This window comes from Ceratocystis lukuohia, assembly GCF_044167205.1.
Source record: "Ceratocystis lukuohia strain C4212 chromosome Unknown Supercontig1_pilon, whole genome shotgun sequence".
In the NCBI taxonomy this organism is placed as follows: Eukaryota; Fungi; Ascomycota; class Sordariomycetes; order Microascales; family Ceratocystidaceae; genus Ceratocystis; species Ceratocystis lukuohia.
In genome coordinates, this window is record NW_027263520.1 from 76,481 (window position 1) to 102,382 (window position 25,902).

At 49.6% G+C, this 25,902-nt stretch overlaps 7 protein-coding genes across 7 annotated transcripts; 2 read left to right on the plus strand and 5 right to left on the minus strand.

Moving 5' to 3' along the window:
• Nucleotides 1-988: 988 nt before the first annotated feature.
• On the minus strand, nt 989-2,186 carry HOO65_010022 (phosphotransferase enzyme family protein; the record flags this gene model as incomplete). The annotated part of the gene is made up of 3 exons (XM_071005939.1): nt 989-1,125; nt 1,392-1,649; nt 1,703-2,186. The coding sequence occupies 3 exons, from the start codon at nt 2,184-2,186 to the stop codon at nt 989-991; spliced, it is 879 nt and encodes a 292-aa protein (XP_070861844.1).
• A 1,208-nt stretch (nt 2,187-3,394) lies between these two features.
• Nucleotides 3,395-4,576, minus strand: HOO65_010023 (isoflavone reductase family protein; the record flags this gene model as incomplete). The annotated part of the gene is made up of 4 exons (XM_071005950.1): nt 3,395-3,679; nt 3,742-4,071; nt 4,137-4,418; nt 4,484-4,576. The coding sequence occupies 4 exons, from the start codon at nt 4,574-4,576 to the stop codon at nt 3,395-3,397; spliced, it is 990 nt and encodes a 329-aa protein (XP_070861845.1).
• Nucleotides 4,577-5,633: 1,057 nt separating this feature from the next.
• On the minus strand, nt 5,634-9,627 carry HOO65_010024 (5-oxoprolinase (ATP-hydrolyzing); the record flags this gene model as incomplete). The annotated part of the gene is made up of 2 exons (XM_071005294.1): nt 5,634-8,418; nt 8,540-9,627. 2 exons carry the CDS (start codon nt 9,625-9,627, stop codon nt 5,634-5,636), a joined length of 3,873 nt encoding a protein of 1,290 aa, XP_070861846.1.
• Nucleotides 9,628-10,819: 1,192 nt separating this feature from the next.
• On the plus strand, nt 10,820-13,499 carry HOO65_010025 (transcription factor; the record flags this gene model as incomplete). Its single annotated transcript, XM_071005431.1, has 3 exons — nt 10,820-10,875; nt 11,380-12,654; nt 12,779-13,499. 3 exons carry the CDS (start codon nt 10,820-10,822, stop codon nt 13,497-13,499), a joined length of 2,052 nt encoding a protein of 683 aa, XP_070861847.1.
• Nucleotides 13,500-15,166: 1,667 nt separating this feature from the next.
• Nucleotides 15,167-15,616, minus strand: HOO65_010026 (glycoside hydrolase family 37 protein; the record flags this gene model as incomplete). Its single annotated transcript, XM_070999617.1, has 1 exon — nt 15,167-15,616. One exon carries the CDS (start codon nt 15,614-15,616, stop codon nt 15,167-15,169), a length of 450 nt encoding a protein of 149 aa, XP_070861848.1.
• Nucleotides 15,617-16,194: 578 nt separating this feature from the next.
• Nucleotides 16,195-22,572, plus strand: HOO65_010027 (uncharacterized protein; the record flags this gene model as incomplete). Its single annotated transcript, XM_071005229.1, has 2 exons — nt 16,195-18,781; nt 18,893-22,572. 2 exons carry the CDS (start codon nt 16,195-16,197, stop codon nt 22,570-22,572), a joined length of 6,267 nt encoding a protein of 2,088 aa, XP_070861849.1.
• Nucleotides 22,573-23,072: 500 nt separating this feature from the next.
• On the minus strand, nt 23,073-24,651 carry HOO65_010028 (Trehalase; the record flags this gene model as incomplete). The annotated part of the gene is made up of 2 exons (XM_071005751.1): nt 23,073-24,405; nt 24,476-24,651. The coding sequence occupies 2 exons, from the start codon at nt 24,649-24,651 to the stop codon at nt 23,073-23,075; spliced, it is 1,509 nt and encodes a 502-aa protein (XP_070861850.1).
• Between the last annotated feature and the right edge of the window lie 1,251 nt (nt 24,652-25,902).

The window sequence follows — 25,902 nt, forward strand, 5'->3', positions numbered from 1 at the left end:
AGAGCAATATCCATATACCGTCTTTATTGATAATCTGACATGATCAAAAGCCATCTATCACTTATGAATGCTTGACAAGAATGGGTGACAATGTTGAGCTAGCTAGCTGTGATGAGTCTACCCCTGATTCAGTAAAACCTAAGCTAGGCCTGCAATGTGTATACTGAATGTGCTGCAATGAGCATAAAAACTTGCAATAGCCATTTGCAACAATAGCTCTCACTTCTCTTCTTTCCATCACACAAAGGCATAATCATTTGTATTGGGGAGAGCTAGGTGTAGAGGCCTAGATCAACAGGAACAGGATACATGTATCCCAGTAAGACACACAAACCACGAGCATGCCCCAAGAGAAAGGGAACGAAGAAGGCTAAATTTAAAGCTACATGGGAAGCACAGTCCTCGCCTTTCACAACTCCCATGTTAACTCTTTTCTTCTATTCGTCAGTAATGCAGAGAATTGCCTTCTCAAGCACTCCATTCTTTGGAAACTGCAGTTCTGTTCTTTTTATATAGTGTAATAACAGCTAGTTATAAGTACTAGTATTTATAAGTCTGATACGCCACGTGTCGGCAAGCGCTGGGCCCATAACTCCACTGAGCAACAACCAGAGCTAAAGACATGTCTATTTGAGAGGTACGACTATCAGAGAGCTAAATGCGAAGATCTGACAATTCTTCATAGCTGGTTTCAGCTTGTAGAGATAGTGCCCACTAGATTGTGCCTTTGTAGTCCAATCAAAGTGCTTAAGCCACTCAGGGCCTGTCTCGTTATCAGTCCAGTCATGGTGGGTTGTCACAATAACCAAATACCCCAGAAGGTTGCTTTCTTAGTACCAGCTGGCAAGGTGATATCGGCCCACAACTACGATAAACGACGCGATCACCCAGCCTTCAGCATTGATCGCCTGAATAGCAGTAACCCATTCCCGGTTTTCAGTCTGGACTGATTTTGCCTTTCCACGTCTTTCTGCGCCTGCGACAACTATTATAGGCTGAGCATCTCAATAGCAACAGTAGAGATCTTGCAGGGTAGAGTTGTGTTGGTTGTGAAGGATGAGGAGCTAGGATAAAAGAAGAAGACAGTCCCAATGGCATAGACCTTGGAGAAGATAAAAGGACACACTGCTCGCAAATTCATTAGATAGATTCTTCCATTCCTCCTCATCTGACAATAAACTCATCAATATTGGACAACTTTGTATCTAACCCATGACATCGACAACTTGAACAACAGTCTCAGATGTTAGACAACATGAAATACAGCCATGGGTGGTAAAACCTCTCATCATCCACTGTATCAATGACCCGAGGCAGATATCTAGTATGCCATTCCTCGCAAAGGGCAGTATTGAATTCCTCATCCACGACACCTACTCGCCGTGCCTTACAATACTCCCAATATGAAGGATACCATCCTGATTGGCCCCAATCAATAATCCCCACGACCTTTGGGTTAGGGCCATATGATAACATTATATTTGGGGGGCAAAGATCGTTATGGGTAAAAGTAATTGAAGTATCGTTGCGAATGTCGATTCTACATGTATCATGGAACCTTTGTACTGCATCTGCGCCTAGGAACGGCCCTACACGCTCTGGCTGGCCAGACACGAAAATATCGTTTAGTGGACGCTTTCCTATGCTCCCTGTTTCTATTAGCTTAAATGAGATGTGGGAAGGCTACTGTATGATAGCTTACCAATATATCTGTCTGATTCCTGAGTCAAAGCTCTCCAAGCGTTCACCATAGATCTTAGCTCCTTGCAGACAGCCTGTCGTTCACTTTCATTCATGGTGCCAAATCTTGCCTGTAGAGTATCACCCTCGACCAGAGACATGTATATGAACCTTTGGCCACTATCTTCAGCCCAGCCGAAGACCTCAGGGACTGGGACACAGCCTTGTAGTCGTTCATGCATCAATACCTGGGCCTCGATCTCGGCGATAGTAACATTGGCTCCATACTTGACAGCTAGTCCCAGGGATGGGATGATTACAGGAGGTGGACGGTCAATGGACATGGCATGGTAGTGGCCAGAGACCTCATTCAGGGCCCTGATATCTGCTGGCGAAGGTAGTGTGGGCGCTCTGCGCTCTTGGAAGAAAGTGGACTGGGGGAAGATCTTGGCGCTTGGTGTTGGTGCAGAGCATGCGCTTAGCTCTGGGGTATCATTTGTCGCCATTGAAGCTGAAGAGTGGCTAGTGTTCCCAGGCGCTAGATGTGATGCTGAGTTGAGATTGTTAGGGCTGCGCCTGTATGTTCTTGTATCCAACCCGTGACAGAGATTCCTTGACGAAATATGAGGGGTGTCGGAACAATCTACTGAATTCAGATTTTATCACTTGGGAAGTCACTCGTGATCTTGTACAACCGCACGTGGAACCGTCTGTCCCTAATCCAGTTCACCCAAACGTTAGGGTTAGCACCAGACATCAAGGGTCTTCTTCCAAGGCCCAAGTGCTTGATCTGATGGCTGAGATCTGTCCCTCAGACTAGACTTGGATAGACATAGAACAATTTCAATAATCACTTATGTTTCCTTCTTCATCTTCTTCACAGGAAATTCAGTACGTCCTCCTAATATTTACTGTTATCATCAATCAATAAAGACTCTTTACGTACCATAGCAGCGCGCTCCATCCGTAACACTTAGTTGGCTTATTTCACATTCTTACTGTTGCGTGGCGTGGTATATGTGTCAAGTGGCGCCCCATACGTGCCCCACTTATCCGAACCTACTGTGGCTGAACACGTGACAGGATTGACCCCCTATCATGAATTCAGGGTCACAATGCAAAAGGAATAGTTCCAGGACGTAGCATAGACTCAAACCCTTTAATAAACCAACTGATTCAACATTTAAGATCTATTCTACACTTACCTTACTTCCATCCTAGTGTTGGTAATAATGCTACCACTGTAATAAAATCTCACCACCTATAGGCAATCTCCAGTAGCTGATTGGTTCAATGATCTATGGGTGGTGTTCAGCTCAGAGGCTTCACGCTGAGTTTATATTGAATAGATCTCATGTCAATGAATCAGTTGATTTATTAAAGGTTTTACTTATACACCAATGTACATGCCTAGTGAGTGAAACAAATATCTTAACCTTCTTCCTAGAAATCATAACACAAACAAACCAAACCATTTAATCAATCCAAATCTTTCACTAACTATACTCTTCCCCAGATGTCTCAATTACTCCCTGTGGAATAGATCCAATGTCAATCAATGATAGGCGAAGGCACCAAAAATGTTCCAATCTCTCCTCTTCGTATTTAATTGACTATTCATGCACCAAAAAACATGGCACAACCAAAAAATGAGGCTAATATTGTTCTCGCTCTTCGGGCCCTTCAAACAAACTCGGAATTAGGTCTGCCTAGCCTATTCTTGGCTCCCAGTAGGTGTCTCTTTCACGATATCCTTGAAGAATGCTTCCAAGCTTTTACCCTTTGGGGATCCCGGAAACAAATGCCAAAAATTCAAATATCCAAGATAATCTGCATATTCTGGAGTGTTGTCACCCCTCACACACCAGGACAGGCGGTACTGGCCCATGTTGAAGTTTGCGGTGTCCATGATATTGTCCGGATGATGAGCACTCTCAGAACTGCATGAAAGCTTGTTTCTGCATGCCTCGATTATTTCTTTGATTTCAGCTTCCGAGACCTATAGCCACTATGGTTAAATGCCAATTTTCATCAAGTACAAGACGTATAAGGAAGACTTACATCCTCCTTCAAAGGCGTTTCTCCACTGGATGTTTTCATGGCATCCCAAATTTCGTTCATACTCAACACTTCAGTGTATGCAAACACATGCTTGTTGACTGTTCTTGGATCTTCAATAATGCGAGCTACGTATCTCCCAATATCCTTCAGATCAGTCAATGCAAACTTTTGATTGCCACCAGCAACAATCCGATGGTCGATATATTTAGAGTGTGCATGATCCGATCGTCCTGAAGGTATCTTGGGGACAAAAACTTGGTAGTAACAGCCCACATCGATGATGGTATATGGCAGATGTGCCCGCTGGATCGCACTAAGGATATCAAGCTTCTATTCAAAGCTGTTAGCTACACCTTGCCTAATTCAGATATCTGATCCGAGTGCACACAACATACTTTGTCTTTGATGTCGATTACGCCTTTAGTAGCAGGGCCAACCCACTCGGAAGGCACAAATCGCTTTATTCCAGCTTCTTTTGCTGCTTCAATCCAGGGAAGTTGGTGGTGCAAATGCTCCCAAGTTATGCATGAAATGAGGGCATCAACGCCTCGTAGAGCATCTACCAGCTTTTGGCGAGGCCCATCGAGATCGTACCCGATGATTCGAACACCTTGGGTTGCCAGACCTTGATTGGCTGGGCTTTCTATCGAGCCTGTTCTAGTAAGCGATATGACATTCTGCATTCTTGTCAGCAATCACGAGCAAGTCTCGACACACATAAAGCAGAAAACTTGAAACGTACGAAATGGGTTTGCGACTCGATCAGGCCCTGGACTACAGACCGGCCTGTCTTCCCCGTCGCTCCAATGACTGCAACTGTAATAGGGGATGTCATGTGAAAAAGCCGTCGGTATAGTTATTAGTAGAGTCAAGACTTCTTGCTGTTCTTTGAAAGATGAAGCGTGGGGTATATATCGCAAAGCTGATGTATTCTCATAGCCCACTGTCCTGATGTCAGCAAGGCTAAGGACATGAGCCACTTTATAGCCGAAAGCAGCAGAGGCAAGCTAACTCACAATGACCTATAATGAGTCATAAGCACTCATCTCATGGGAAGCCTTAGTACGAGTCTATCTTTTCCCAACAATTGTTAGCAGTCGGCTGGAAGGGAACTATTGTTCAATTTACCCAACTATGCTGTGTCCTTCAGATTCTCATTAAAGCTCTAAGAGGAGCAGAAAACGATCTTCGGAGTTCGTTTTTCCCGCAAAGCCGATCTCAATATTCATTTGGACCTTACAGTAACTATCGGAGCCAATGCAGCCCGATATATTCGGGGTTGCAAGACTCTCTCCATAATGGTTGCTAGTTTCAAAAAGGCTTTTTCTCTGAAGGCAGGCTGCGCCCTGGCCTCTAGTCCCTCTACAAGGCTGCCTCTACTGCTGCACCTTGTCTATCACTGTGCTCTGGCTCCTGGAGAATAGACTGCTGTGGTAGCTCTGGAAGGCGGAATACGAGAGAATCCCAGTTGGTTGAAACCCTAGGACTGGTAACCTATATCTGTATAATTCACCAACAGGTATCAGGCCCAACGACAATGTTCCTTGGTAGATAGGTTACAAGAGACACAACTGCAGGAGGTAAGGCTAGAACGCTTGTATAACAAAGCTATGACTGTGCTAGAGCTGGACTGCACATGTTATAGATTGTCCAGTAGTTTACAGTACAATTGTGATGACTCTATTAACTCTACTTTCAGCTAGCTACCACAGAATATATAGTATATGTATGCCACATGACCTGGGGTTGGGTCATGGATGGCTAGGACCTAGGAGTCATGTGCCAACAGTATCCTCTGCACCACTCATGTCCATTGCTACCGGCATGTGACAAAAACTAGGCTGCTTTGAGATGGTGTCTTGATTGCCTAGGACTGCATAAGCCTGCATCACTCACTTGGCTTCCTCTGGCTTTCCCCAGCCACCTCCACCAGGTGACATGATAACTGCCCGATCGCCTGCTGCAAACTTTGCTGTAGCCTTTCCTCCCAAATTCACCTTACGCCCACTCTCCTTCTGCAGCCAATAGTTGACACCCATCTGTCCATCCTGGCCGCCATGCATCCCGCGAGGAGCCCGTGTGCGCCGCTCCGAAATAATACTGAGTTGCACTGGAAGGGTAAACTCAATATCACGGACAATTCCGTCTCCGCCGGAGTGAAGTCCGCCTCCACCCGAGCCACGCCTGATGCTGAACTCGCGGAGAATACAAGGATATCGCTTTTCAAAGACTTCTGGGTCTGTTATGCGTGTATTCGTCATATGGGTGTGGACGCCGCTTGACCCATCCCAAGTCGGACCAGCACCTGCACCACCTCCAATCGTTTCGTAGTATCCAAAACCGTCAACATGAGCTCCGGTATCGGGGTCTGTGCCACCAACCCCAAATGTGAGATTATTCATGCAGCCTTGGCTGTCGGCGCAAGCGTTGAAGGCTTTCAGGACAACATCTGTGATGCGCTGAGAGGTCTGGACGTTGCCTCCCACAACACTGGCAGACTTGGAAGGGGATAGAAGCGATGATGGAGGGATCTTGATGGTGATTGGGGATAAGCAGCCCTGGTTCAAGGGGATCTCAGATGCTACTAAAGAGCGCAGGCAGTAGATTATGGCGCTGTGCGTAATAGCAACCGGTGCATTGGTATTTCCGTAAACTTCAGCCCCAGTTCCTTCGAAATCAAAAACTGCAGAGCCCGTATTGCCGTCAATTGTGATGGTGAGGCAGATTGGAGTTCCATCGTCCATGTAATCAACTGCAGTTAGGGGCTGGCCTTTAGTTTGTTCGTGAAACCCACACAGCAAGTCACGGACAGCTCGTTCAGCAGTGGCTTGAATGGCGTACATGTACTTTTGAACCTCGGAAAGACCATTCTCAGCAATCAAAGCCTGAATTAGCTGCACGCCTTTGTTATTTGCAGCCACTTGTGCCTTAAGGTCAGACAGATTGTCCTTCAAACATCGCGTGCCGGAGCATCCAGGGTGTTTGGCGGGATCGCGGAGCAAAAGCTCAGTAATGCGTTCCTCGTTGAATACACCCTCGCTGACCAGCTTTTCTGCCTCAATTGCAGCGCCCTCTTCGTAAAGGAACTTGGAATTAGGCGGCATTGAGCCGGGAAGCACGCCTCCAATATCTGCATGGTGGCCACGAGAGGCAACGTAAAAAATTATTTCTCCATTCTCAAAGACAGGACTGATTACTGTAATGTCAGGCAAGTGAGTCCCTCCACAAGACGGATGGTTTGAAACCAAAACGTCGCCGTCCTTCAACTGACCTTCCCACCTCTGGTGCTGATACTTGACAGCAAATTGCATCGACCCAAGGTGGACAGGGACATGGGGTGCATTAGCAACTAGCCCCCCATCAGGTGAAAAGAGGGCACATGAAAAGTCCAGGCGCTCCTTGATATTGGTTGACACAGCTGTCTTTTGAAGGCTACGGCCCATTTGCTCGGCAATGGACATAAAACGATGGCCAAAGATAGAAAGCTGAATGGGGTTGATAGTCGTGGCCGCATTTGTTTCTGGTAAGCCAATGGCAGTTGGGCTGTCCTTAGGGAGGTCAATGACCACACAAGAATCTAAGACCGAAGCAATGCTGCTAGGTACGACGAGGACCGTGAGCGTATTATCGAGGATTAAGGCAGGGCCTGGGACCTTGGAGCCAGGCTGGAGGTCCGTCAGCAGATACACTGGCGTATCTATTTTGCCCTTGCTTCCAGAGAAGCAGACTTTAGCAGTCTCCTTGGCCATTGGCAAATCGACATTTCGTGAAGACAGTCGCTGAAACTGCTTAAATGGGCTTTCGTGCTTGCGGTTAGCTGAGGAAGCGATGCCACGAACACGAAAGTCATCAATCAGAATAGGCTTCCCGGGAAAGCTGAAGCCAAACTCACGGCGATGCCTCTTCTCAAAGGACGCCTGAAAGTCCCATGCCTCATCGTTGTCGCCACTCTCCTCCTTGAGAATCATAAACGACGTGGTTGATCCCTTATATCGGAGGTTCAGATATAGCTCATGATTTATTTGATCCTCAGACATTCCTTGCGCTAGCAAGTGAGACGTAGTTTCTGAGGCAAGATCTTTGAGGATGTGCTTTACAGAAGCAATGTTGGATGCATTATATTCCATGGCCGTTGGCCGTTGGACCTCGTGGACAAGATCGGCCAACGACAAGCCATATGCAGATAGAATAGAGGCATACTTGTGCACAACTACACGCGAAATCGAAAGGGCGGCAGCTAGAGAGCAGGCATGCTGGCCCCCAGCACCACCAAAGCAGGCAAGAGTATGAGCAGAAGTGTCAAACCCGCGCGCCTCGGTCAAAGCGCGGATAGGTCGAGCCATGACTTCGTCTGCCATCCTCAAGAACCCTAGTGCAACTTCCTCAGCAGTCAGGGGTGGCCTGCCTTCTGTCGCATTGTCCTCATTGATTTTTCTTGTGAGGTCATGGAAGGCGGCCTGTGTGAGCTCAACGCCAAGAGGCTCGTTCTCGTGGGGACCAAATATCTTGGGAAAATACAGCGGCTGAATGCGACCGAGGAAGACATTGGCATCTGTAATCGTAAGGGGGCCGCCTTTTCGGTAGCACACTGGGCCGGGGTGAGCACCAGCAGACTCGGGGCCTACAACAAAAAGTCCATCTCTCCAGAAAAGCATAGAGCCACCTCCAGCGGCTACACTACAAGGTATCAGGGTGGTTAGAAAGGCCTAGAAAACTAGACAGAGGAGCCAGGGAAACAGAGGCTCAAGAGATGGTGAGCGTTAACCTAGAACAAGAGGTTTTTTTTTTTTTCACTTACGTGTTGATGTCTAGTTGGGGGCTTTGGATAGAAACCCCGGCTGTCGTAGTTTCGAATACATGATCATATGTGCCGGCAAACCGGGAGCAATCCGTCGAGGTGCCACCCATATCAAAGCCAATTACGGGCTGCTTCTCAGCCTCATCATATGTTGTTTGTGCATATCCAACTACCCCCCCTGCTGGCCCTGAAAGAACACTCCGAAGCCCGCCAAAATTGCGGAAATCAACAAGGCCGCCATCAGACTGCATAAATTCACAGCGCGAGCCGGAGGAGCCCAGGCCGCCAACAAAGTTGTCAGAGATTGAGTCAATATAGGACTTTATGATGGGTGTGAGGTAGGCATCCGCAGTTGCCGACATGCCCCGAGGAACTGCCTTGATCATTGGCTGCAAGGCAGCGCTCTCAACGACCATGAAACCCATACTACGGGCCATTTCGCCAACAAGCCGCTCATGCTCGGGGTAGACATAGGAATGAAGGAGCACAATGGAAATTGAGCGGTAGCCTTCATCCCAGACTCGCTGTAGATCACAGGATATTTGGGATGGATCAGGCCTTTTCAAGATGCGAACAATTTCACCAGTCTGGCCTTGGACAAGCTGAGGATCGCCGGCAGTATTGATGAAGGACGGGTGTGGATCCTCTGTAAACCCCTCAAGCGTTATGCGTTCGTCGACCTCTACGACTGATTGGTACAGGAGCTCTGGCAGCTTGACGGTCAAATCAAAGATCCTAGGGCGTGATTGTGTTCCAATTCTCAGTAGGTCCTTGAAGCCTTTGGTGATGAAAAGAGCACTGCGAGCACCTTTGCGCTCGAGGAGGGCATTTGTGCCGACCGTGGTGCCCATTCGAATGCGATCAACTAGCCTGAGGTCAAGCGGCTGGCCCCGGGGAAGAGACTGGCCCGATGCAATTTCAAGGATGCGCCGGATGCCCTCAGTGGGAGCATCTTTATAATTAGCTGGATCGACAGACAGGAGCTTCAAAATGACATCATCGCGGCCAGGAATTGAAGCATGGACATCGGTGAACGTGCCGCCACGGTCGATAGAAATCCGAATATTACCTTGTTGAGAAGTAGTCATATCGGCAGACACAATGAACGGCGGAGGGCAGGGAGATATGAGGTGACAGCTGAAAGCTGGCGTAGGATGGGGGATGGCAAAACGCGGGGAAAGTAAGAGGCCAGATAGCTTAGGGTTGTAAAATACAAGAACGCGGACATGGAGACTCTTCTATCTTCGAGAAGCTTTACAACAGGTAACTTCCTGGTCGCAGAATTTAGAGAGGCAACTACGAGCCGTAAGGTATCATACAATGACTAAAAATAGACAAACTAGCAACTGCCTTATAGGTTCAGCCTTGAGTGTGATTTGTCATCAGCCAGTTCAACGTCATTAACTGATTGATGCGAACAAGGAGTTGATGCTTCTCGTAAAATGGACTTGCATCCAATCTAGCTTCTGCTACGAAGAGAGCCTACATGTGCCTAAAAGAAATACAAGATATTCTGAATTGGATCGAAGCCTTAGACTCAGAGTCTCGTTTTCATGATGAGTTTGAGTTGTCGTCAGCTGGCGGAGACCTCCGATGATGGAGCGTTTTTGATTGGCTGCAGCTTCTTCCCTACTAAGCCAAGGTGCAAGGCTGGCAAGCTGTATTTATACACTCATGCTGTATCTACAGGGTACAAGCTCGTCATATTGTAGTAGCCATAACCAAGGCAACTAGAAAGAAGAGAAATGATTTCACTTCTCACTGCAAACTGGTTACCGCATTTCTGCAGCTCACCTGCATTTATGAGCTAGGCTTCCCGCCCCATGGGCCATCGCTCGAGTCCTTGATAACGGGCGTCATCCTCCGATCATGTCATGTCTAGCCCGTTTGCCAACGGCAAAAAATCCTTCAATTTCTCAGTACGTGCACAGACCAGGGCCCCTCTCTCGTTGGAAGAAAAAAAATGTGGGCGAAAAAAAGGAAAACAAAAAAAACAAGCTTGGAAGAAAATTGCGACCAAAATTTTAACACCAGCTTCCGGCCGACGGCATCAATCCTGTGTCTTCTCCCGCCCCCCCCTCCCCCATTGTCTTGCTTCCTCTTTGGCACTTTGCAGGCCCAGTCTGTTTTGCTCTCTTATGTCATATTCCAGTTTGATTCAGCTTCGTTGAATCGGCAGTCTGTGTCCATCAAGCTTCATGAGTAAGCCGATATATTCACTTCGGGGTGATATTTGGTTCAATTAGGGTTGGCAACCTGGCGGCCAGGGTTGAGCTGTCAATGGAGATTAAGAGAGAAACACCAAGGACACCCGTCGGGGAACCGATTAAGACTTCGTGAGTTGGTTTTTGCTTGATTTTGACTTCGATTGCGATTTACGTGGATACAGGTCTCTATGTATCTGGATGCAAGTGTCTAAGCCTGTGCACACATGCCTTTTTTTCATGGTTCGTCTAATCTAACTGTCAATCTTCCTCTCCCACAGATGCGAGAGATGCCGTCGGCGCAAGGTCAGTTCGTTCGTTCCTCACTCCTATCATATTGTCTCTATAACTGGAGTCTGTCCTGCACGCAGCGATCGGCTGCAAATTGAAATTACATGCATGGGAATGCTTTGCATCTATTTATTTACATCTTCCTCATGCTCACCTTGACACTAACGTCTTATTCAAGATCAAATGTGATAGGAACCAACCCTGCGGCAAATGCGTCAAGGCTAGAACAGAATGCATCCGGGGTACTGGTGAAAAGCAACGGTTAGTAATGGCAACTTTCCACTCTCCTCTGTCTCTCATCTTAGTCCCCCTGCCACTCTAACATGTGACTTTTCTTGGCCCCAGGCCTGTCTCAAAAAACTATGTCCAGGCTCTTGAAGCCCAAGTAGCTACTCTTGAGCTCTTCATCCAAAAACTTGCTACCTCAACTGCAGAACAGCGCGACGAGCTTCTTGTCAGCTATGTGGTTTCGCACCCAACATCGCGGGGGTCGCTCTCTACGTCTCCTGTACCAGCAAAACTCCATACGCCGGGTCTCGTTGACCATGATGTGGTTCTTGCCCGCCCTCGTGCCGGTCACCTGCGCAAGCTTCGTTCTGGAAGTGCGTCTCAGTTTTATGGCGGCACCTCGCTGCTCCAGTTACACGTATCCCAGGAGGTTTCTGCGGCCTTGAGACTAGCCCAAGATGGAGGGAGTATTGGCGAAAAGAAACAAATTCAGCTTTCCAACACAGGCCTAGGTCTTCAAGACGTCGCCATTCAGTATTCACCCCGTGATAAAATGTCACGGCGCATGGCAGCATTATTTTTCCATCGAATCTATCCTTACAATATGGTGGTGTATCGGGAGTATTTCCTTAGGGACTATAATGCAGGCTTAGGGCGCTACTACTCTGATCTCCTGCTCTATGCCATTTGTGCTCTTGGGGCTCTTGTTTCAGATGACCCTAGAGCTGCATCTATTTCTCAGGTATATGCTAGCCAGGCTCAGGCACTAATATTGAAACAGCTCGATGCACCTGATTTGTGTATGCTCCAGGCCCTTTTGCTTTTAGGGTCCTGGGAGGCCGGACACAACAACGCATCTAAAGGCTGGCTCTTCTGCGGCATGGCTTTCCGCCTAGCACATGAAATGGGCCTCCACCTGGATCCAAATAATTGGGGTGAATCGCTAGAAAAATCGGCGGACAACGAGATTCTTAGGCGTGTTTATTGGGGCGCTTTCATCGTGGATAAACAGCTAAGCCTGTACTTCGGTCGCCCACCTGCCCTATACCCCCAGGAATCAGATGTTTGCGACACCACTATCATCACACATCCCGCGGAATTGAAGGTGCTGCTAGAAACATGTGTTGTGGAAAACGCATCAACAGGCGCCTCTGAAGATGATGCTTCCCTAGTGGTATTCTTTACATATCAGGCTAAGCTGGCCAAAATCACCCACACCATCATTGCTGATATCTTTGAGAACCGCCGGTCAAATCTAGACAGTGCAGTGGTGGCTGCCAAGGCCAGACAGGCGCATTCAGCATTAATAAAGTGGCTCTCAGACCTGCCTGGGAAGCTGCATTGGAACCAATGGACTGTAGGCCAGACCCCACAGCAGGTTTTACACCTTCAGTAAGTATATTCAAAAATCAGATGTCATAGCTCAACAGCTGTCCAGTCCCCTCTCCCCTTCAAAAACCAATAGTTCCATTACCTATGGATGCTAAGTCGCCGTGGTATCTAACTCTCCGTCTAGTATGACCTTCCACACTCTAATGATAATTCTTCATCGGCCACCACAGCAACTCTTGAGCAGGCCTGGAATGGGTTCGAGTGAAGATGTTAAAATATGCTATCAATCCCTCCAGGTTCTTCTCCGGCTAATGAGGAGCTACAATCGCTATTATGACTATCGCTGTCTGCCCCTCGACTTTGTACACACGCTATCAACAGCTGCCGGGGTAGTCCTCATGAAACGAATCTTGCAGAACTTGCCATGGGATGATGCGGAAATCTCGAGGAACATAGGTTTCCTGCTTAATGTCATGGATTCTATTTCCACTATTTGGCCCTGTGTCACGAAGATCCGAGAAATCTTGCTTTTAGCTCGCTCAAGCTCAAGGGATAGCAGCGAGACTTCTTCGCCGGCAGGCGAGTTTGCATTCAATAGCCTTATGGACGGATTTGCCACCAGCACAGAGGGCGAAACTGAGACTTTGGACAGTAGCACGGTTCCTGAAACCCCAGCTATGGATGACATCATCACAAACAATATAGGGGTTCCAAAAGGATACGCTATGTTTCCAGGGCTGCTGAAGGCAAAAGACATGCCAAGCCTGACACAGCCATCGTCAAGACTTGGGGATGGCGATCTTGGAGCTTTTGTAGCCGATGATGCCATCGGTAGCAATTTTGAGTGGGAGCTTTTTCAAGATACACCCATGTGGTTTGTAGAGTCCTTGCCAAGTGGATATTGAAGCAGTATGCTGGAAATGGAGCTGTAACCCCAAAGACGAGAGATATGGAAGGCATTGGGGCACATGAAGGGTGTGACAAGATATTTTGATTTATGAATTGTAAGATTAGCTAGGATTTTGGATAGGGAGGTGGCGTTAGCCGGGTTGATTTTTATCCCATGTTTCTATTATGCGAATTCCGCGTGCAAAGCAAGGACTAGGCGCTGCCGCTTCATATGCTATGATAAGTGAGCATGTATGGACAGATGATCTCATTATGAGCAAAAGGCTATTAGCGTAACAAAGATAGTTCCATTGAAAGCCGAATCCAGGTCTATGACACCACATGGCCATGGGGCTTGTAGCTCTGCGTCGGGATGAAGCTAGCGGTAGCTAGGGGGGGGTTATAAAAAGGAGAAGAGATAAAACACACAAGAGCCATAGAGGCACATCAATACTTCCTGTGAAAATTCGGCTTCCGTCGGCAGCATTTCCTCGGCTCTACTACAAGCATGTGATCGCAGGGATGGGTCTGAGCGCAATTCACCCATGTCACATCTTTCCCTCGTGACTACTCTTCATACGTCACAATCGTATACTCCAACTACTAATCGTGAACTAATGGTTGGAGATTCAGTCACAAGGACAGGTATGGTTTGGAGAAGGGGTTCACTTCCAGATACTTAAGTAGCTCGTACCATCACTCGTTAGCAGATAGAACGGACAGACAATACAAGATCAACTTTACACACGCTCCCGCACCTAAGTCTTCACTAAAGACTCAGACTACTCGCTAAGTTGGTTCTCACACTTCCCTCTGGGTGGTTACTGTTACAGACCTCTAGCCAGAGGACGAGACAGAAAATAGATATAGAGGGGACAGAACACAAAAAGGAGGGAAGAAGAAGACCTATTTATATAGAGTTGTTACGGATACAAGTCGCAATGTTGTTAAACGTATAGAATCTTTGTTGATCGATGGGATGTAAAAGGAGTCTAACTAGAAGGTTGTGATGGTGTGCAGGGTGAACTACGTCTACTCGCTCCCCTATATTTCTGCCCGGCTTCACCGCCTTCTATATTCGGTACTAAACCGCTGTGGGTGTTACGCCTGCGTCTATGATACAGCAGTTGTAACCCTGCAGCTATTGACCACAGTAAACAAGCGCTATAATCACTCACGTTGATTCATATAGATACGTGAGTCTCGTATGAATAGCTATCCTAAAAGTGTTTGTCGATTCTTATAATTCTCGAAGCTTGATGAAGAAGGAAGCAAACTCTGTGACAGACTTCCGAAGCTGGCGCTTCGTAAGTCTATCTCAGAGCGGAGTCAGGGTCAGATTGTCATGTGACCCTGAACCCTAAAACCTACACCGCAGTAAGAGTGCCTATGTCACGGTACGCCAGCATTTTCTGCATAACTGTCGAACATTTATGTAATGGAATAGAAAGTTGGTCAGTTAAAGAGGCTCCTCTAGGTATTGCATACTTGTCTACTACCTATTCACACCGCTAAAAAAAGTCCTCTGCCTCTATCCAGTAAAGACTACTGTGTTTTGTCTCAATTACCTCCTATTGCTTGATGCGCTATTCGCTCTGCCTATCTACCAATAAAGCTGTCCAGCTCAGCAGCATGCTTCCTTTTCTTCATATCCTCCCTCGGAGGAAGTGATAGCATTGGCTTCCTATTCGTTGCCACACTCAGGGCGCTGAATTTCGGCTCCAAATTCGTCCATAATGTACAGAAGCACACCATTCGTCCAGCCGAAGCCCTCAGCTACATCATACTCACCACCACTACCAGGGCTGCTAATGCTTTGAGACGAGTACTTCTCAAAAATTACACCATTTGAATTGTCAGGAAGGCCAGATAGCTTGGGCAGCTCTGATGTGCTTCCACCAGTAGCACGCCAGGTGCAGAAGACACTGTCTATATAGCGCTGGGCCACTCTCAAAGCGAGATGGTGTAGTCTCTCCCAGTCAGGATCACTCCATCTGCCTAATGCAGGTACGCCTTTCAGCGCAGAGATGATGATGTGTATATGCGGCGGCCAGACATTAGGAGCATCCCATTGCTGGCCAGAACGAATGTTGGTAGCTGGGATAGCACCGGTATATCTGTCAATCTGGTGCATGACGGGGAGGAATGCCTTGCTGATAGACTCCGCATTCCAGTGTATATATGTAGGGTGTAGGTTTTAGGGTTCAGGGTCACATGACAATCGGACCCTGACCCCGCTCTGAGATAGACTTACGAAGCGCCAGCTTCGGAAGTCTGTCACAGAGTTTGCTTCCTTCTTCATCAAGCTTTTAGAATCAGAGAATCGACCTACATTTTAGGATAGCTATTCATACGAGACTCACGTATTTATACGCATCAACGTGAGTGATTATAGCGCTTGTTTACTGTGGTCAATAGTCGCAGGGTTACAACTGCCGTATCATAGACGCAGGCGTAACACCCACAAAAAATCGATTTTTTGTCCTGATTGATTAACTTCATATCAGACAATACTTGATCACTTCATTTTTTTCTTTTTTACCCGAAAAATCACGATAAGAACACAAAAAATTTTATTATTCTTTCTTTGATTTGTTTACGACTCCTTAGTTACAGATCCTTTTACTTCGTTTGCACGACTTACTCGGGTGATTCGTGCTGTCATACAACTACACTGACTTTCCTATTCTCTAAATTAATCCCTCATTCAAAATGAGTAGCGGGGTGCAGACCCGGCGTCAGGCCAACGCGGCAGCGTCCGCCAAGGGCGGCGCTACCCAACCTAGATCGTCGGCCCCCCGAGACATTTCATCTGAAGAGGCGATTGATGACGACGACGGTAACGACGAAGAAGACGCTGGCAATGCGACCACGTTCATCGATGCCAACACCGACGTCGCGCGGGGAGATATGGGAGAGGGGTCGAACTCGATCACACGCGGAGACCTCCAGAAGCTCACTGAGTTGTTGACAACCAACATCCGGTCCGCTATGTCAGCGAACACGAAGGCGGTGGAGGAGAGCAACAGGGCCACTCGCTTGGCCATGAAGGAGACCTCTGACGCCAGCACTTCAGCCATTCAAAATGCTATATCGGCTTCCACGGAGAAAGTGCTGAGATTGAGCACCAGCACAATGAAGCAGTCCAACAAAGAAACTAGCACCCGTTTGGAGCAACTGCTCGAGGCCCAGAAGGAGGCCGCAGAAGCTCACAGGGTCAGCATGGCTGCTTTTACTAAAGCGCAGGACGCAGCGGCAGCAGGACAGGCCGTAATGTCCGAGCACCTCGCGGCCATGCTCGCTGTGCTGACGGCTCAGACTGCTTCGAGAGTCGAGCCTCCGGTGAAATCTGCGTCGGCGACCCAGACGGTCCCTACAGTTGTCTCGCCCTCCGAGACGAATCAACCAGGTGGGTCCACGCCCGACAACGGCGGTGGACATGACGGTGACCCCAGTGGCAACGGAGGCCCTGGCGGTGGCGGCAACCCCGGTGGTGGTGACAACCCCGGTGGTGATGATGGCCCTGGGGGTGGTAGTGGTGACCCCAATGGCAATCCCGGTGGCAACCCTAGTGGTGGTGGGTACCCCAGGAGAAACCCCGGCGGCAGTAGAAGGCCCGGTGGTGGTGGTGGCGGTGGTCCCGGTGGGGGCGGTGGCCCCGGAGGAGACCCCGATGATGGCGGAGATGGCAGCGACGGCCAGCCAGACGCCTTCCACATCAAAGACGAGGATGAGATGGGGGGCACTTTCATTCCTGATCTGAGACGGATGGGAGGTCATCCTGGAGAGTATTTTCACCATGCAGTCGCCGCGGCGGCCCGCTGGAAGTTCCGCCCGTTCACAATTGGCGACAAGATCTACCCCAGGGAGATGACCGTTCGCATGTTCTTCCCTGCGCTGTCGAGGCATAATGAGGTCCCGCCAGACACCTCCTTTGACCGCACGCGTTCAACGGCCGCCAAGATGTCGGGTTTTGAGACGCTTTCTTCCATCAGCGACCCCGATTTGACATGGAAGCTGATGAAGCACCAGAAAACCTGCATCCTCAACTCCATTCCTACGGAGTACTGGGCGTACTACCTAGCGCACTTCTTGGTAAATGACTTCGCCAGGTTGGCCGGCCAGATCCAAACGCAGACGCCATGGCACCTTGCGGTTTGGGGCGTGCTGACGTGTGCAGTCGGACTGCAGCCGTACGTCAACAATAAGGTTGACGCTTGGCATGGCGTCAGCTCGGGCATCCCCAGAGGACGATCGTACGTGGAGCATCTCTGGTACATCGCCAAGCGCGCGAAGGAGAGCACCTTTGCCACGAGAACTCCGACGAGCACCCTGCTAGAGATGGCAGCGGTGGTTGAGAACCTACACTCGTCGGCTTCTAACGATGTTTTCAAGGATGTGAGCAAGTGGAAAGTGGCAGATCTCATGGAGCCTAACGCATTCCCGTCGGCTATAGACAGCCTCATTTCCGAGGTTGCCAGCAACCACGCCAATATTGTGCATCAGGACAAGCTGATGAGAACGCAGGCGCTAAACGATAAGCCTGCTTCTGCCAGCCGATCGATCGTGGATTCCTCACTGTATAGTCTCGCTGGTAATTCAACGGAGACTGAGCAGGATGACGCGAAGGTGATGCTTGCTGCGATGGATGTTGAGGAGGATGAAGAGAACGAGTGCACCTTCGCCGTGGAGGTGATGGCGGTGCAGAAGGAGCAAAGGAACTCTCGGAAGTGCTTCAACTGCAAGCAGACTGGCCATTTCATTGCAACATGCCCTGAGCCCCGCCAATTTGTCATCCGCGATGGCAAGGGCAGAGGCCAGTCCACTGCCGCTGATTGGCGCTCAAGCCACAAGGGCGGCAGAGCCCGCAGTGCCAGCCGCGGTGGTAGCAGCCGTGCTGTTGGCAGCATGAAGCAAGACTTCCGCTCTCGCTCGCCGAGTCGCGTCGGCGACAAGACCGTCAGGTTCAAGTTCCGCCCGCGAACGGACCAGGACAAGCCCCACCCGGCAGTGAAGAAGCAGCTGAGTGTCGGCCGTGATGCGCCCCTGGGACGTGGCGAGTGCGTTGAAATTCACGGCCGCATGTTCAGGTTCCGTGATGACCGCGGCAAGGTCCATCTGCTGACGGACGAGGAGCTCTTGGCCGTGGTTTGCAACGACGGTGTGGGAACCGAGACCGAGGACTACGACGAAGTGGCGGAGGATTTAGAGAGACTTGCTGAGGACCTGCCAGACCAGGGCGAGCATCTCTTGTTCCTTGACGAGAGGGATGACGACGGTGCTGGCCTGGAATGGTTAGGTCAATAGGAGGAGGACGGTGTGTGTGTCGCAAGTGAAAATGAGCGGCCGAGGAGAGAGACCAGCAATGGCCATGTTCTCTTTGGCGGCTGGATACACACACCGAATAAAGACCCCGATAAACCGCTACGGCAAATCGCTGTCCGCATTTTTCCAGACAGCGGTGCGACGCCATGCACGATATCGGAGTCATGTGCAAGGAGGAGTGGAGCGACACTTCACCCCGTTGAGAAACCCCACCGGTTCAAAGGCTTCGACAAACACAAGGGCCCAATGGTCACGCACGATGCGACCTTTGACCTGGCCCTAGTTTTCAAAGACAAATCCAAGTCGTTGCCAAGAACCCTCACAGCAGCTGTGATCCCAGACGGCGCGATGCCGGGCGACGTGACCTTGGGATTGTCCCTACACTGGAAATGGGAAATTCAGTACTGTGAGAGCCACGAGGTGAAGTTAGGGGGTCCATTCATGAAGGAGAGAGGAGAGAAGGAGCTGTCGCTGATGAAGCTCAAGAAGCTGGGTCGCAGTGTGGCGACAGCTGACGACGATGAGCCGAGTGTCAATGTGGTTGAACCAGAAGAAGTAGCCATGTTCAGAAGGGGGTTCCCCGAGCTTTTTACCCCAACCGGCTGCAAGGTCGCACGAGTGAGAAACACGGCCCATCGGATTCTCACAGGCCGAGCACGACCAATCAAGGCAAGGGCGAGTCGCTACAGCCCTTTGCAGCGGTTGGCCATCAGGGTGTTCATCATCCGGGCTTTGGAGGAGGGGATCATCCGCTCGAGTAAGTCCCCATGGGCATCGAGAGCAATTGCAGTCCCCAAAGGCGGCAAGTCCCTGCCGGTCCTGACAGCAGAGCAACTTGCGAATGTCGACAAGATGACAAAAATGCCGGAAGGTATGAATGTCAGAATTTGCATCGACTATCGCGCGCTCAACAATGTCACCATCAAGGACTCGCATCCGCTGCCAAACATGGACGATGCTCTGAACAAGGCTGCCCAGCACAAGATCTTCTGTGTGATCGACCTGAAGGAGGGATTTTACCAGATTGCAATGTCAGAAGAGGACATGGAAAAGACGGCGTTTTTGACACCTTTTGGACTTTACGAGTTCATGGTCATGCCCTTTGGATTGACCAACGCCCCCGCCACTTTCCAACGGATAATTGACGAGCTCATGTCCGAGCACCAAGCTTACACGTGCGGCCTCATTGACGACATTTGCATTATGGCAGACACTCGGGAAGAGTTGGAGGAGAGGACTCGAGCGGTGCTCAAGACGCTGGCAGACGCCAATTTGGTCCTCAATGTTGACAAGTGTGTGTGGTTCGCCGAGGAGGTCAAGCTGTTGGGTCGTATCATCTCGCACAACAGCATCCGTCCGGACCCTGAGAAGGTCCGTGCCATCTCGGAGTACCCAGTTCCCCGGACCATTTCCCAGGTCCGCGGCTTCTTGTCTGCAATTGGTTACCATCGTTCTGCCATGCCCCGTTTTGCCGATGCAGCAGCGGGATTAGTGAAATATCTGACTGGTTCGCCGCCGAAGGGCACCAAGTTGGATCTTGACACCGAAGCACTCGAGTCGTTCGAAAAGTTGAAACAGGCACTGATCGATGTGACGTTTCTGTACCCTTTTCGGTGGACTTTGCCAGCGGTGGTGCAGGTGGACGCTTCTGGCGATCATGCCGGTGGTGCACTGTATCAGCCGAAGAATGCGCTTTCAGCAGAAGGTCAGTCGTTGCTCAAGGATCTTGTTCCAGTCGCCTTCATGAGTCACCCATTCAACAACACGCAGAAGAGATACTCGTCGCAAGAACGGGAAGCTCTCGCGTTGACTCTGGCGCTGAACAAGTGGCGCTCGTGGATTGAAGGAATGCCCATCACGGTGATAACAGATCACCAGTCTCTGTCGTCGCTCCGCTCGCAAAAGGAGCCCACCAACCGCATGAGACGATTCCTGGATACCATTGAGCACTTCGACCCTGTTATTGTTTGGAAGCCTGGCAAGTCCAATGTGGTGGCTGACTGGTTGTCTCGCCCGCCGAATACAGACGGCGAGGACCTGTATACCATCACGGTGTATGCTGCGGGTGATTCGGCAGACAACCCGATCAATCTGGATGAGGAGCCAGTGGTCATTGACCTGTCGAGAGACGAGGAGGGGGCAGATGAGCTCACGGGACGGTTCACTGAGCAGATGAACAGACCTTTTGATCCTGCGCTTATGAACCCGCCACCCGAGCCCATGGCCCAAGTCCCCGAGGAAACCCGCAAAGGTGAGCAGCCGCAACAACCTGCACAGGCGATGCTACAGCCTGCCATGCGGCCGCCACCCGACCCGTTAATTGTCCCGCAGCCTTTGCCGATCTCGGGCAATGCCAACCGGCAAGGCAACGCGAGCTACACTGGGGTGCTTCCCGTTCCCAAACAGCCGCATCTGCCACTGCCAGACGAGATGCCGGTGGTCAGCCATGAGGTGAAGAACCTCACTGACTCAGACCTGCAAGTCGTCATGGACATTGTCTCGGGTCGCGCACAGGCGCCTGAGGGTGTCGACCCTGCTGTGCTACACCGCAACTTCTCGGTGTCCAAGGGCAGTCTGTACATTCACACGGACCGTTCGATTGTGCCAGTCCTCAACAAGGACAAAGCCACTGCTCGCTTGATCAGATACCACGAGGATCGCGGGCATTGCTCGGCCGGCGCATTGGAGCGCTATGTGGCCGGCAACTTTTGGCACCCTGAGATGAAATTGCTCATCCAGACGGTTCGCCAGAGCTGCAAACACTGTCAGCTGTTCAAGAAGCCCCCGGACATTGCCAAGGAGTTGGCGTATGTACCATCAGCAGACCCCTTCGCAAGATGGGGAATTGACTTCATCGGACCACTCCATGATGGGACTCACATCTGCTTTGCGATCGACTATTGCACAAGCTGGGCCGTCATGGGTGCCCCGTCCGAAACAGAGAATGCCTCCGCAGCAGCAGCGGTGATGTCGCTGATCTTCCACACTTTTGGAAGACCTGCCGAGATCATCGCCGACTCTGGTAAGGCATTTCTGAGCAAGGAGTTCCGAGACTTGCTCACAGCGTGGAGGACCGCTCTGCGGCCCACGGCCCCGTACAACCCACGGACAAATGGCAAGATTGAGCGGTTCAACCGAACCATCAAGGAGATTGGCTACGGGATCTTGCGCAAGAACCCAAATGCCACTTCCTTTTTGGTGTATTCACATGCACTTGCGATCTACGCTCAGCGCCCATTGGAACATGGATACACCCCATTTTACCTGGCCTTCGGCACTCAGCATGCCGCCAGTGATTCCCGGGTGCAATATGTCCGTGAGATGTCTGTCGAGGAGGAGAATGAGGCTGCTCTTGAACGTGTCGCAGCAATGGAAAAGCTCAACGGAGACCGTAGCAAGCTTCAATCATTGCAGCATGCCAAGCGCATGGCACGAGCAGCCACGCAAGCGAAGAAGGCGTTTTACCGGACTTTCAAGCCTGGTGACTGGGTTTTGCGACAGAGACAGCGGAAACATAAGCATGAGCCGTTCTACGATGGCCCGTTTTTGGTAGTGAAGCTGTTGAAGAGCAACCTGGTCGAGTTGAGGACACCTGCCGGAAGAAAGGTGGACAACATGACTCACATGGAAAACCTCTTCCCTGCGTACACTCTCGACGGTGACCCAGTGAATTCTCTCTGGCACGCGAGCAACAGACTCTTGCAGAAGGAGCGCGAGGCCCTTGAGAAAAACGCCACACCCTTTGGTCTGCCCGTCAGCGACTAGCGCGGATCGTGCATCTGCCGCCCGCGCTTTCCAGCATTTGGACGACCTCATGTGAGCCGCTTCAGTGAGTTCACGTGTTGACTTTACTTCGGGGGATCTGGCAAGGAGAATTCATTGGTCAATTTTGTTTGGAGGTTTGTTTTGTTTTTTTCTTTTCTTCATCACGGATCTCTATTAGTGGTTATTCTTTTTGGTTTTTGCTCGATTTTTTTGTTTTCTTGGTTATCAGTTCTGTTTACTTTGTGTACACAAGTTTAGTAGTTTTATGATAGCTTTTGAGCCTGAGGGTTCAGGCTGGAGGGGGAAGGGGGCATGTAGGTTTTAGGGTTCAGGGTCACATGACAATCGGACCCTGACCCCGCTCTGAGATAGACTTACGAAGCGCCAGCTTCGGAAGTCTGTCACAGAGTTTGCTTCCTTCTTCATCAAGCTTTTAGAATCAGAGAATCGACCTACATTTTAGGATAGCTATTCATACGAGACTCACGTATTTATACGCATCAACGTGAGTGATTATAGCGCTTGTTTACTGTGGTCAATAGTCGCAGGGTTACAACTGCCGTATCATAGACGCAGGCGTAACACCCACAAGGGGCAGCATTCATCCAGAAAGGGTAGTAGGATGAGACGGAGCGTAGTACCTTCATGCCTTCAGGAGCCCAATCGGCCCCATCATTGTTCTCGTTGGCATCATCTTCATCAACGGGAACAAAAACTACTTGGCTATTTGAAGTTATATTGTAGTCAAAGTAGCTGTAGAGGTCACTGTTCCACAGGAGCTTATACATGGCCTGGGATCTTTGGACAGAGCGCTGGTGCCAGATGCGGAATCCAGTGCTGTTCTTGGTCACCAACATGAACCCAGCCATTGTATCCTCAAGACCGTACATGATGCTATTGAGGTCAACAGGAATAATATTTTTAGTGTTCAAACTGCGTAGAGGAAAGCTTTTGTCCTCAATAGCATCAGAGGGGTTTGCCATCCATCTCGACGAGTAGTCCCAGCCTGACTCTGCACCTGAGGCAAGGTTAGAGTAGAGATTGGCAACCTCAAGACTGCCAAGTGGGATCCCAGGGTAAATAGCGCCACTCTTTGAGTAGTATGAAGCATTGTTGGCAGTAATGTAGTTTTCGAGATACGACTCAGGGCAAGGCTGAGTGTTTTTGACGTCATATCTGTTGAGAACAAAGCGTTTGCCGTCTTTCTCAATAGGCAGTGAGCGGTGATCCATCCAGTAATTGTATTCCTTTTCTAGTAAGGGGATGGCCTGCTCTAGGAAGATGCTATCTTTTGTGTGCTCAAAATATGCTTTGACCATTAAAGCTAAAAGAGGCGGCTGGGAGCGGTTCAGATAGTAGACCCGGGATCCTTTGGGTACAAAACCGTACACATCAATCAGATCCATGAAGTTCTCAATGGCATTGCGCGCCAGATCTACGTACGAGCCTCCAGTACGCAAAAGGCCCACAATGATCCAGAGGGTGTCCCAGTAGTGGGGCTCGCGGAATCGGCCGCCAGAGATGACGAAAGGCTTCTTAATGGGGATGAAGCTGTTGGGGCAGCGCTCGCACATGGCGTCGCCGACGTACTGGCGGGTGAGGTCAGGCCAGATCTCCATGACCTTTTGTGTGAATTCTCGAAGCACAGAGTCCTGGATCTTATCCAGGAAAACAGCGTTGGTCTCGAGCGTGCTCTTGTCTAAGGCCTGGAGCTCACTGCCAACTGGGCCAAAGTTCTCCCGAAGGAAATCCTGTAGTGCTAAGTTGTTGGATACAGGCTTGGGAAGCTCATCGAAAGCAGCCTGGATTTTGGAGAGGGGCTTGAGGGCTGGCCTAGTAGTTCAAGAGAGTGAAGAAAGGTAAGTAATGTGATTTTATCTACGTGCTAGATAGGGAATCTTACATGTCAACAAAGGTCTTAGAGTCGTCAAAAGGGCGGGCAAGCTGGATCTGCTTTAGCATGTCACCATAGCAATAGATAGGAGAATCACATGGAGCCACCACGGCTCCATTGTCATACGTCGCATATGTGCGCGAGGCAGCAGCTGCAAGAGCCAAACTGGCCCGCAGAAAATACATGATAGAGAATAGATGTTAGTACGGCCACGAGGACAAGACAAGCAGGGTGAATCAAGGAAGTAGGAGATGAAGAGTGCTAGAAACAGAGAGGGGCAGTCAAGATATAGGGATAGAAGGAGATAAATTAAGAGCTCGGCCAAACACTAAGATTGTCAAAAGAAGTTGGGGGCCATGTGGGAGTATACCAGCACTTAGAAGAAGAGTACTACAAAATGACCCTCAATCTATTGTATTCATACATGTACGAATAACTTCACACTGACCATCATGATGTTCGCCGATAGCCGTTTCCAAAAAGCGAAGGTAAACTATATATCAGTACATTTCCTATTCTGGCCAAAGAATTATGTATAATTTCCCATGCCGGCCATATATCAGCCCCCTCTATAGTCCGTATAGATTGGCTCAAGCGTCTGTTTTAGACGGAATCTGTCATTGCTCATAGGCCAAGATCAGTGGGAAGCAGCTGCTGGGGCAGAACAAGTAGTGAAGGCTCTTCTTCCATCAAAGATACTACAAGCTTGGGCTAGACTACGCTTCTCGCCTATTATCTAGATGTTGAGGCGCTTATTGCGTTGCGTTGCCGAAAATGGACTAGAATGCAGTGCCATAGTTATAAGAGCTTGGGCTCTTGTGTTCTTAGCGAGGGTCCGTGATATCGGCGTTAATAGGGCTTTTAGTAAGAATCTAATCATGTCCCTTGCCTCCATTTCCTTGACTCTAGAGAAAGAACGTCCATACAGGCTTCCAAGATGAAATAATGAGACTGGTATGACTAGGAAGCGGCACGTTGGAGCACCAGGTTAGGCCGGCCTAACTACTGATGGGGTGCAATACCATACCCTCCAGAAATCTCTAGTTTTTCCCCTGGAGGATAAGTATTGTGGTGAATCTGCCTTCAGTCAGATTAACCCCCGGTAGCCCCGAGCATGAATACTCCAGCTTAGTTGTGCATGATGAAAGAACTTGACACTTTAGAAAAAGAATAAAGAGACAAGCTTGCGGTTCCACGTGCGGTTGTAGAGGATCACGAGTGACTGCACAAGTGACAAAGCTGAATTCAGTAGATTGTTTCGACTGTTACGGGTGAGGCGCAATGCTATGATACGTATAAGATCTTTATTGATTGATGAGGAGGGAAAGGAGTCTATCTAGAAGGTTTTGCTGGTGAGTAGGGTGGAATACTTTCACTCACTCGCCTGTATTTCCGCCCATCTTCACCGCCTTCCATGTTCAGTACTAAACTGCAAT